The 12,169-nt window shown below is 43.1% G+C and overlaps 2 protein-coding genes across 3 annotated transcripts in view; both read right to left on the reverse strand.

Moving 5' to 3' along the window:
- Positions 1 to 850: 850 nt before the first annotated feature.
- Positions 851 to 8,375, reverse strand: ssr1 (signal sequence receptor, alpha). Of its 2 annotated transcripts, XM_030756966.1 has the most exons (10): positions 8,099 to 8,375; positions 5,345 to 5,472; positions 4,752 to 4,848; positions 4,563 to 4,666; positions 4,304 to 4,462; positions 4,031 to 4,107; positions 3,868 to 3,946; positions 3,636 to 3,729; positions 2,815 to 2,829; positions 851 to 2,285 (listed from the first exon to the last, which is right to left on the reverse strand). In XM_030756966.1, the coding sequence occupies exons 1-10, from the start codon at positions 8,166 to 8,168 to the stop codon at positions 2,218 to 2,220; spliced, it is 891 nt and encodes a 296-aa protein (XP_030612826.1). In that variant the 5' UTR covers positions 8,169 to 8,375; the 3' UTR covers positions 851 to 2,217. The 2 variants fall into 2 exon arrangements, with proteins under 2 accessions (XP_030612826.1, XP_030612827.1); XM_030756967.1 differs by lacking the exon at positions 2,815 to 2,829 and having other exon boundaries at positions 8,099 to 8,353.
- A 2,803-nt stretch (positions 8,376 to 11,178) lies between these two features.
- nebl (nebulette) overlaps positions 11,179 to 12,169 on the reverse strand; it is a 112,936-nt gene continuing 111,945 nt past the window's right edge. The window contains exons 6-7 of the mRNA XM_030756249.1: positions 11,960 to 12,090; positions 11,179 to 11,646 (exon numbers count right to left, since the gene is read on the reverse strand). Of these exons, the coding sequence (XP_030612109.1) occupies positions 11,470 to 11,646; positions 11,960 to 12,090 (308 nt within the window). The 3' untranslated portion in view covers positions 11,179 to 11,469. The remainder of the gene's footprint in view (positions 11,647 to 11,959; positions 12,091 to 12,169) is intronic.

Raw genomic sequence — 12,169 nt, forward strand, 5'->3', positions numbered from 1 at the left:
TGTCAAGTGATCACCACCTGGTGGTGAGTTGGATCAGGTGGTGGGGGAGGAGGATGGACAGACCCGGCGCACCTAAATATATTGTGAGGGTGCGCCGGGAACACCTGGCAAAGCCCCGGCACAGGCAGCTGCTTCTTTATACGGAGCATGTGGCTCTTTGTGCTCAGTGGTTAATTCTTCTTCTTTAATATCTTGTAGTGTGAATATGTAACCTCTGTAAGTTAAACACAAATATGAAATATGTGGCACACCCAGTCTCATAATTACACTAACAAAAGCTTTCTAGTCTGATATTAAAAACAAGTTCATAGAAATGTTATTTTACAGTCTAAGGTTTTAGCTGCAGTCTCATTATTTCCTGTTTATTTGTATCCACATTTGTTTTAAATCGTGTACAAATCTTAGCCTTGCGATCATCATTACTTCCCCTCATTTCTCTGTTTTCTTTGGACTGTAAAGTCCTAAAAAAAAAAAAAGGTCACGTGACTCTGAATGTTGCATTTGAGTGGAATAAAAAGCACCGAGCAGCAGAGTTACAGCAAATCCTCAAACTTTATTTTCCTGCACATTTAAAAGCAAATAAAAGTAAAAGCTCGTATCCTTGAATTACAGCCCCATCATTTTAGAAAACCAATGGATGTGGGCGGAGCCTCAGTTTACGGTTCGCTCTGGTCTGTTGGAAGCCGTTCGGTCTGCCGGCTGCTCCCAGAACCACAAAAAGCTTTCCTAGAAATGACCTCTCTGCAGCACAGGACCCTGATCTGATGCTCTAGCCCCACACAGTCTGTGACGCCCCCTAGTGGTAAAAGATATACAGTATACAAACCCCCCCACCCCCACCCCACCCCCGTTTCAGCCCTATCTTTGAATAAATTAGCTCGGTCATTTTGCTCTCAGGTCAGCATAAATCAGCCAGTATTTACACCAGTGCTTCAACATTTTTCACTATGGGGCAAATTATTTTCCCATCTGCGCAGGCCGCTCGAGGAGAGGCCAGAAGTGAATAAAAACGTACAAACGGAAAAGGTAGAAAAACAGGCACACGTGGAGAGAAACCCGAACCGTTCAGCTCGTTATGAGGAGTCTTTACCCGTTATCATCTGAGCGTGACAGTGCTGATGAAACCCAATCACCTGACAGGGAGAGCCCACAGGATCACACACACTCATTTCCCACTCACAGACCTGATGAAACGTTATGATGCAGATATTTTAATGCCTGACATTAATTTTATCTCATTACATCAAAACAAAAACAGTGGCTTTCATGCATGTTTCTCCTTCAGGCTGCCACTACAGATTATTATATTTTTGGAAACTAAAATCAAATTGAGCTTTTTTTCTTGAACTTGCTGTCAGAGTCAAATTATTCAGCAGCAACAATAAGAAATTCATGAGTGGCTGAGCTCATTTCTCACCCTTCATCAGCAGGATAACAGCATCTTCACACTCCTGTCATCCATCGGAATTCCTGCAGCCCTTTTCTGTGTGGATTTAAACTATATTTTACTGTTTTTGATCTTCTCCACTAAATAAAGACAAACACTCAAAAAGTCGCTACAGTTTAAAGAAGGACGGCACCGACAGCTGAGAGGATCAGACCAAATAACCTGTCAGCGTCTGTGGAAGGGAAACGAGTGACGTGTGAATAAAGGAAACAGGAACAGAGCAGAGGAAGCGCATTTACCTACAAAATCAAAAATGTGCAGACAAACAAAAATACTGGAAAACGAACTGCTTCTGTTACTGGAGCTCCATCAGAGCAGGGCTGCAACTAACCGCTGTTTTTAGTGAGAAAAAAAAATCCCCGGTTTGTTTCAGCCCTGCGTCGGTGTGGGAGGTAATCAAACAAAACAATCAACACTGTCTCACAATGATGATGTCATCAGTTGTATTACTAAGGCTTAAAAACAAACATGATCTTTGAAGAAAACCCATCAACCTTCAGAGAAAAATGTCCCAGCATGCCTGTTTGATGATGATCCCACTTCTCTCTGCGACAGTGTCACAAAAACTAATCGTTAAACAAAGGGGGGCTGCGTCATGTTGTGTGTGCACATGTGTATTCAACAGTTTTTAAGCTGAGCCAGCTGTTGCTGTGCTTGGCACTGGTTAAAGTTCCTCAGCAGAGGGCAGAGCGCGCTCAGGGTGGAGGTCTCAGCCCGCCTCCTCCTCCACCTCCTCCTCCACGGGTGGGTGAAATTTTGTGGGAGCGACGTCACTCGTCGGAGCCAGCCGAGCGTTTCTGGTTCCTTTTGCGAGGAGATCTTTTTGGAGATGCTTTGTCTGAAAGAGGAGGAGGAGAGGAGGTGAATTTTAACTGGAACACATCTCAGACCCCTGAGATGAAGCCTTCAGATTTATGTTCTCAGAATCAGGAGGTCAAAGTTCACTGAAAAGCTTTCACTGCAATCCTGAAGTTTTCATTACACAGAAGGTATCTGAAGGTGGGCCTGCTCTGCTTCTCTTTATTTTCTGTCATACCAATGATTGATTCTAATGTTAAACATGCCCAAAATATGGAGGACAGAGTGCATCATAATATTCCCTGTGAGCCAAAAGCTTCAGAACGCTTTGGTTTGAAACCTTTTTAAAAATAATTATGGCTTTTTAATGCTGTTAGATATCATCATCATTATTATGGTCAACACAGGTGTTTCTCACAGTGAAGGGAAGAAGAACCCGACGGTCCGATCAGAATAGATAAATATTTATCAGTACTGTGACAAACTAACCGGACCATCAGCAGTAAACACTCCAACATCACAACAAGTTCTGTTTCAGACACACAAACAGGACATGCAGCAGACCTCACCTCTGCGACTCTGCACTGAAGACGCAGGAAAACATGACAGCAAGGAAGGCAGAGAGAGAAACAAAGAAGAAGGTGAGTGACCCTCATGCACAGTGAAGGTTAAAGGTCATTGTGAAACAGCAGGTGAAGCAGGAAGAAAGGACAGAGCACGGCTGGCCCGATTATGACTAAACTGTTCGAATGTGGTGGGAAAAGTTGGGAGACTCAGAGGTTACAACCAGAGCAGGGACGCGCCGATCTGCAGTATTTAGGAGCCATTTGAACCTGTAAAGGTATCCTCCTATAATTAAACCATCTCTGCCTGAACTTCCAGCTCATTTCTAACTGCTAGTGTACATTAATAAAAACACTCTGGGTGCTGTGAGACCTGAATTTAAACTCTCAGGAGAATTCCTGAATAATTCTGTGGTAGAAGTGCAACTTCCAGAGGGGAAAAGAGATTTTAAAACCTTATTTTTGGGGTTTGCAAACATTTTTGCTGCAGCAGCCTCCCTCTGTGCATTGAGGTGTATGAGGCAGAGTGTCCAATCAGGTAATTCCACATGTCCCTAACACAAATCAGCCTTTTAAAAATGTGCGTTAGCGGGTACATTTATTTTAATGCTAACGTATTTATGCTGAGTCGCTTTCCTGTCGTGAGTTCAGAGACAGATTTAAGTTGTTAGACCTGAGTAAGGAATAATTACATTTAATGTCTGGACAATTCTGTTAGTCCAACAGATACAAATCAGCTGATTATGTGAGGAAAACCTTAAAAGTTTGAGTACTCAGAGTGAGCTGAGCTTCACGGTGTACAAACAGATGGACTCTTCAGTACTTACTGATCTGGTTCAGCGTTTCCGCGGGGATCCAGCTCAGGTCGACGTCGTTGTGGCTCGACGTTCCCGTTTCCACCTTTGGAGCCGGGCGCCTCCTCTACAATCATGTCCAAACAGAGAGACACATTCGTGTTCTTTGTAACTGGTGCAACAAAACTGAAAGTCTGCTGAAGTTTAAATTATTTTGCAGGTTTTCCTCAAAATTGTCCTTTATAGCACTGATTTTTATCTGCACCTTTCTGGACTCCAGCAGCTGGTGAAGGCCTACAATCACAAGCAGCCCGAGGCCTGACAGGAAGACGTACATGAAGATCCTGGCAGAGGAGAACAAACAGGAGTCTCAGGGTGAATGCAGCAAAGAAGAGGAGAAAGTAAAGACAGAAAAAGTGAGAGCTTACGTCTCTCCATCCAGCCCGTCCTCTTTCTCAGTGATGGTGACGGTCTGGTTGAACACAGCATCCTGGAAAATATTTCCCTGTATGTGGGAAAAGAGTGGAGGAGAAAAAAAGAGCAAATTTAAAAAAACGAACAAAGAGAATGAAAACAAAACAGGAAGATGAAACACAATGAAAAATTATCGATACAGATCACTTTTCCCACTCATCCAAACACCCCACGCAGAATCTGACTCATTAAATGATTACAATCGGAAAAGTTTCAGTCATCCTTACACTGCTGTCCTTGTAGTTGAGGTTGATGACGAGTCCGAACGGCCGCCCACCCATCGGCTCTGCGGGAATGAAGGAGTACTCGAAGGTGGCCTGTCTGCTGGGAGGAACCACGGTGCCAAGCTGGAGAGCGGTGAAGTTCTGGATGTAGAACTGGTAATCCTGAAAGAGAAGAACGGGACAAATTTCAAGAAAGCTGAGCAGGAATGCTTTTGAAGCAAGATCTGGAGCCACGAATGATGATCACAGCTCATTTTCCTACCTGTGGGTAACGGAAAGAAGCATCCAGAGACTCAACAATGAAGTTCTCGGAGCCTTTGTTGGTGAAGCCGAGCAGGAACTTGACGATGTTGTTGGCTGGGAAGTCTGGAGAACGGATGACATGGACAAACGGGGGTTTATTACAGGAACGTGCAGAAAGCACCGAATGAGAAAAGAAACAGACAGTCACCTTCTCCTTTGACAAACAGGATGGTGGTGTCAGCGTTCGGGGAAGCCTTCACCTCTCCGACCAACGCTTCCTCCTCTTCATCTTCTTTCTCCTCTGTCTGGGTGAACACAGGTTTAGGAAACAGGATGAAGGACAGGTTCACATTTTTCACGACAAACAGAAAACTGGAGCTGTGCAGAACGTTAATCATTAATATGAAATATAAGTCAAATGATGCCATAATATTAGAAATTAAGCTACATGTTAGTATGCAAGTTTGTAGGCCAGGACAACTCTGATGTGCTGGTCAGGGTGTGAAAAGTGATGCTGAAACTAACCTGAGGTCTAAGGAGGAAGTCTGATCATGTGCAAGATGGAGAACAAATCCAACTCAGAACCACACTATGCTTAAGATTTCCCGATTAACGTAAACAATGTAGGAGGAGGTTTAACTACTTGCTGTTTATTCCCACCGACTCACCAAAGTTAAAGAACTGCACAAAGGAGGGTTTGGGAGCAAACAGGCCGGGAGGAGGAGTCAATTTTCCACATGATTGGGATGCTGAGGAAGAGCTTTGAATCATCTATGAGCTTCTGGAAACTTCATCACTTACCAATTCTGCGTTTTCATCATCTTCCACTTCTGCCTCATCATCCTCCTCATTCACATCTTCCACAACATCTTCATCCACAGCCTCAGCCTCTTCATCCTCAGTCAAATCCTGGGCACCTACCGCCGGCTCTGATGGAAAGAGAGTGAATTTTTTTTTGTTTTTTCCCCCAAAGCCTAAAAACGTGATCTATATTTCATGTACCAGAGTGTACACAGCACCAAGGCTCAGAGCCCTGCAGCAGCTACACAAGTCTTATGTAAAGCACACCTCCAGCTCACCTGCTTATGGATAAATCAATGAGCTCCATGGTGGTCACAAAAATGGATGCAAGTTTAAGACGTACCACTGGTTCACAGATATTATTTTCTTCTCCATTATATGTTCTTCTGATACCCAACATTACACTACATTAGGTTCTCAAAATTTCTGTATTATTATTATTATTATTATTATTATTATTATTATTATTATTATTATTATTATTATTAAGTGTGTACCCTGGAGAACGGGAGCAGGTCAGGCTGAACACTGAGCTGCAGCTCAGAGTTAACCAGAACCTCACTTTAGTGCCTTAAAGCTGCAGTAACCAAACATACAGAGATTAACGTCATGCAGTCTGTCAAAGGTAGACACCAAAAATCTGTTTGTCTGGAAACATTCACGTGAATATTAAAAATGTCAACTTTCCAAGAAAGCCACCATTTCCAGCTTATGTTTGGTCATTTTACCACAGAACTTCAACCAAATGTGGTTCTTTATCTACATTCATTTTCACCAAATTCAATGAGTCATGTTTCAAAGTTATTGTGTCTCCAACTGCAGATGCATGTGCTCCATTTTACCACATGCAAACAAGCAGTGCTGTTGTTGTAGTGTTTGTGTGGACACTGCATGCTCTCCCTGTGCCTGCAGGGGTTCCCTCTGGGTACTCCAGCTTCATCCAACAGTCCAAAGACATGCATCCTAAAACTGGTGATTTTAAACTGGCTGCAGGTGTATCTGAGCAGTTGCGTTGTGCTGTGCTCAAACTGAGCTTCATCAGTTTTAACGCTGCTTTAAGGCTCACTGTACTTTCTGCAGTTCTCTTGAATGGTGGGTGTTGCAACTCACAAGAAACCTCTGCATCAGCGCTGGTATACTGGTAGACAAAGCCGAAAGAGTAAGCAAAAGTATAATCTTTTCCAGCTGTTTCAGCATCTGGTTCTATGTAATCAGAGAACCTCTGAATGCTGGTATTGATATATAATTAAAATCATGGTAAAAATCCAACATGATGGTATACTTTTGTCTTCAACCACGCTGCTGAGGCTGAATGTGACATGCAACAAAGGTGCATGGCAAGTTGAAATGTGTAAAGTGTGGTGCATGCCAGTTCTGACGTCAGTTTTGGCGTCGCTGCTGTTCAGAAGGTCGACAACGGCAAGCATAAACTTGGCTGCACTACACCTCTCGCCCTATGATAGCTGGAACAGGCTCCACCCACTCCAACTGGATAAGCAGCTTAGAAAACAGATGCATACAACCAATTATGAACATTTTATAGTCACTTCACGCAGTCACCTGCACCCTCCAATTAGGGGGCAGCAATCTAACCATCCACCAATCCATCCACTTATTTTAATGCTTTTCCAAATGGGGCAGCCCATTTCAGTAGACAGTGAGAGACAGGGACACTTAAGGCCATTTTAGAACCACCAACCTGCCTCATATGCATCCATGTGGGAAGCGGACTCCAAAAACCTTCTTGAGAACCTTAGAACCTTCTTACTGTTTGGCAACCATGATAAGCCCTGCACCACCACGCTGCCCAGCTGTCTAACTCATGTAATAGATTCAATAACACCATCAGGTTAGATAGTCCACTGCTTCTGCTCATTCTCCCTGCAGATACCTGTGCTGAGTACATAAGGCCAGAGATTACTTTAATATCATTAACGGTGCATATTTACACAATATCGTTTTTGGTTAGTCTTTGTGATTTCTGTTGACAAATGTTCCAACTTTTCCCCGCTGGCTCCTACTGTAAAAATGACCACATGTAGAAGAAGACCAACACACCTGTTTAATCAAGTTAAAGCCGAATTAACCGAGTTTACAATCACAGTCAACAGGATATAATCAAGACAACCTAAATCAGCTTCAAACAGACTAATTAAGTAAATAAGCCGTGCTGTCATATACTGTGTGCTAAACAGGCTCAATTATAATCTACTTACATTAATTAAGCGGGCATTTGCAGTAACAGTCATACCTCTGTGCTTAAGTTCTGCGGGGTTAACCAAACTGAGCTAGCCTAGCAACAAAAGTAACTTTACCCAGTTTTCAGCAACTTTTATGTTTGTGTTGCTCACCGTTGATACTACATGTGGCAACTCCAAGGGTGCGCCTTCACAGAAAGGAAATAAAGCTGCTGAGGGTCAGGCAGCACGCCAACTGAGCACCTTAGCTTCCCTGCTAACAGTAAGGACACGTCAGTGTAAGCAGCCGTTTAAACCACCTTCATGCCAGCTAGCTCACGCCAAATTACACGAAACAACACGAGGCACGAAACCCACGAGGGAGCCAGTCACCTAACTGCCCCACCTTTATGATTAATCCCTTCATTTTTTACATACACGCTTCATTTCAACCAGCAGTCTAATGGAGAGCGGCCTTCCCCTTTTTCCACTGCAGCTAGTTAGCGCAGCTGCTAAGACCGCACTTTCTCCTAAAACGCCGCGCTTTTCTTCGGCTCTCGGGGCGTCACAGACTTACCTTTGATAAGGAGAGTCGCCGGGAAGGCTAACAACACCAGCAACAGAAGTTTGGGCAGAAATTTCATCATTTTCAAGTCGAAATCAGTGTGTTCTCATTCAGCGTCGGTCAGGCAGTCAGGCTGTGTGAGCGCCGCTGTGCTGCTTCCGAGATTCTTGCTACGACGCATGCGCAATAGTCACGGAGGAGGAATAAGTGGTGTCTGTTAAATAGTCACTGGTTTCACTGTTTTTTTCAGGCCGGGTTGGTTTGGTTAGGCGGTGGAGACGGTTAAGATTAGTTTAACTATCACAGAAAGCTCGCCTGAGTTTGGGACATGTTTCTGCTCAAGTTGAGTTAAAATGAATCACGAAATGACGGGAAACGACACCGGAAGTGAACGCCACCGAGAAACCAGGATAAAAACGAACTTTTATCTAAGGACTGCTGAAAGAATGATCTTTCTTAACAATATATCATTTGAATTTCACATTTTATTCTAAGAAGTAAAAAAAAAAAAAAAAAGCATGGCGTCTTGTTTTAGATATTTAAGTTTCTGCTAAATTTCAAAATAAAGTAGCGGAAACAGCTCTGACGAACACGAGCTGGTGAAGCGCAGAAACGCCCAGTTAGTTTCAAAGTTAGTTTTACTCTTTTAATTATTGCTGTACGGAGAGTACATGCCAGAGGCATGATTTAGGAAAATCAGAGCAGGTGTTACAATAAATACTAAGAACAAAGAAAGCAGTCCTGTAGACATCCAGAGTCTCAATAAACATGTCCATCAAAGCATCATCAGGAATATTAAATTTGATCAAATTAACAAAACACTAAAACCTCTTCTATATTTTAATTTTATTTAACTTAATTTTTTTTTAGCTTTAGTAAACTATAATAATCTTGTTTCTGACGCTTTAAAATGAATGTTTCTTCTTCTACGCGTGGAGCAGCAGCACAGGAACAGGACCCGAGTCAGATTTCTGAATTTGTATTTATTTTCTGTCATATGGAACACACTGCAGTTATCATATGGCAAAACATAGCTGAGATTGATGACAAATAATATGTAAATTAATTTAGTATAATCTGTGATGATATACAGAGTAAATAAGAAAAAAGTGACATTAGAAGCAAAAAATCATCAATGCATGAACCAAAAAAAAAGTCTCTTCAAAACTCAACACAATCAATACATGAATATTAAGTAAATTATATTCTATTGCATCTATTTTTATGAAGTAAAACATACAAAATGCAAAATGCTTTCCAGCTAAAATGATAAATCATGGCTGAGTGAAGATTAATTGAGTACATGAGCAGGATGCAATCCACACAGCAAGACATGAAACCCTAAAAACACGACTTACTGGATACACACGAGAGTAAAATAGATCTTTCCCAAACGCAGACACGAGCCGAGTATCAAAATAATCCTGCGACGTGCACAAAGCTCCGAGCTCGCAGTCTCTTCAGATTTCAGTGCATGTAAACTGTTAAACTGTTACTGTGTGCAGAGTGAAATATCCGGACGGCACGTGAGATAAACAGGAAACAGAGACACAGTGTGTTATTAAAGTCCTCCACAAACACCGAGGTTACTGCTGCCTGTCTGTACACCAAGAACCAAACTACACCCACCTGAACATGAATCAAAGCTCTGATAAATAAATGATTAAACTTGAGATCTCTACACATCTGTCCTCCCTCCTCTGGTTGCATCGCTGCATCTTCAGTTTGTCCTCTTTTCCTTTTCAATCCTGGGCTCAGCTGTAGACAGAACGCAGGACTGAACATTTCCCTTTCCTGCTCCTTCTTCTGTTCCTTCAAACGAATGTCTGCAGTTTCCTTATTGCCAACAAATCCCATAAAAAGACCAAAAACCATCGGAGAGTTTGCTCAGACCTTTCTGCAGTCCACTTCTTACTTCATACTCATAATAACGTGTGCTTTAGACCTAATCTGCTCCGGAGCAGGTGATGTTCTGGAGATCAGCAGGTGTGAAATTCCTCTTCCAGGAATAAAGAGAAATTCCTGGAAGATTCCTCAGACCTCAGTGCTCTCCCTGAAAGATTTAGTTCCATACTCCGGCTCCTAAAACAGGAGCTCGTTGTTGGAAATCTGTTGTTGAGTGTGAGGAAACCTGCAGTGATTGTTGTTTCCTGCTGTAACTTTTTATTTATTCATGTTTTTTTTGTTTTGAAATTTTGAGGGCTTAAAACTTCTGAGACAATAAGGTAAAAATTCAAAACTGTATAAGGCAACATTTTTGCTTCTGTGTATTAAAAATGAGCTGATTGTGAGGGTGAGAACTTTCCTCACATTTGGTCTTTTCCTGGATGTCGTTGGCAATAATAAAAGTACAAACCACACCTGTGCTGTAGTCCGCTCTGAGTTTCTATTTTATGTCAGCAGAAATTAGATTAATACTGTTGATGAATTTCTGAAAACGACTCTCATTCCTTTACTTTTAGTTTGTCACAGGTGATGAAGCAGTTACACTTTAGCTGGTTCTAATCTGCACCGCCGTTCTTCATGCGTCCTTCTTTACTTCTATATTCTCATAAAACACATGCTGGATTTACCCCTCCACCTGGTTTATCCACCCCCATCTTAAAAACCCCTCAGATGAATTATTACCTGATATCAGCAGCTCATGATGTTCAGTGCATTCCAGCACTCAGTTTAAAATTAAAGGGTTTCATCTTCAGAGAGCCCCATTAAACTGTTCCTGCCCTTAAAACTGTCTCAGTGCCCCCCCCCACACACACTTCATTTAACACGTTCAAACCGGCCGAGCCCGGAGATGAGAGCAGGCTTTGCTGCCCTCTAGTGCTCAGTCTGCACCTAAGCAGCTGTTTCTGCCCAGGATGTTGCAGAGCGCTGCCAGTCATATGGAAATGGATGGAAACCATATTGCTATAAATGCCAATATTAACAAATAAGAATAATCATTTTGGACATTTTGTGTAAAAGGCCTGAATGAAACTGAAACAGGACACCTGAACAGAGCCACCTGAGAGCAGTGAGTCCTGTTTCCATCAGATTCAGGCCCACGCAGCCTTCTTTAACCATAACCCACCCACCCCACTGCACCCACCCCGCTGGTCCTTCACCTCTAACTGTACAAACGGCTCTCTGTTTTCTCATTTCTTGGTTTTTAGTCGGGTGTGTTTATTCTAAAAGAAGCTTCAGCTTTGTGATGCTTCAGGGTCTAATTACAGCCCATTAAAGAACAGCTTAAACACTACATCTCTGTTTCCTGTTTTCATAATGCTGAAAATATAAATGAGCCCTGAAATGCAGAGAACATCACCAGCCTTTGCTTTTCTAACACTGAGGGTGGATTTCAGCCCGTCTCACTCCCTCCCTCCCCTCTCTCTTCTTCCTCTGCTTTAGTTGCAACACTCCACGTAGTTTGCCGGCAGCATGCCGGACTTCCCGGTTCTCTGCACGGTGCCGTACATCCAGCCCTCGTCGATGGGCTGAGCGTTGATGATGACATCTCCGTCCCTGAATGAGACCTCATCGTGGTCTTGAGCCGCGTAGTCGTACAGCGCCCGGTAAACACGCTGCGAACGACATGAAGAGAAAGACGAGGTTCAGGGTTAGACTTCGAGATTACTTTTTTAAATTAGTGACACTTAGTGTGGGCGACTGTGGCTCAGGAGGCAGAGCAGGGCATCTACTAACTGTAAGGTTGGTGGTTCAATCCCTGGCTGTATCCTTGGGTCCTGATGTGAATGTTATAAAGTTCTTGTGTGAATGTGTGTGAAGGAGACATTAAGCGCTCCTGTAGAGTATGACAGTGATACTGGGATCTTCTAAAAGCATTTCTGAGGTGTTTCAGGCCAAAGGGGACCTTCATGTGGCAGAAGAACGCACCATGGTGCCTGAGTGTGGTGGAGAGGTGACCGATCTGACGGATGACATGCTGGTCTGATGCATGTAGCCATGATACTGCTGCTGCTGCTGCATCTGGATACCCTGATGGTACGCTCCCGGGAGGACAGGAGCTGGAAGCACAGAGGAGGGGGGGGATATGTCAGACTGAAAGGACTTCCTGTTTCTGTTTTATTGGAAACGTTCGACTCT

Source organism: Archocentrus centrarchus, chromosome 20, assembly GCF_007364275.1.
Source record: "Archocentrus centrarchus isolate MPI-CPG fArcCen1 chromosome 20, fArcCen1, whole genome shotgun sequence".
NCBI classification, from domain to species: Eukaryota; Metazoa; Chordata; class Actinopteri; order Cichliformes; family Cichlidae; genus Archocentrus; species Archocentrus centrarchus.

What these genes read in the sequence shown, in the direction of transcription:
- ssr1 (XM_030756966.1), bottom strand. Translation starts at nt 8,168, where the DNA reads ATGATGAAATTTCTGCCCAAACTTCTGTTGCTGGTGTTGTTAGCCTTC. An exon ending in GGCGACTCTCCTTATCAAAG is followed by an intron (nt 5,473 to 8,098) that starts GTAAGTCTGTGA and finishes TCTTTCCATCAG; the next exon opens with AGCCGGCGGTAGGTGCCCAG. An exon ending in CTTCTTTCCGTTACCCACAG is followed by an intron (nt 4,463 to 4,562) that starts GTAGGAAAATGA and finishes CTTCTCTTTCAG; the next exon opens with GATTACCAGTTCTACATCCA.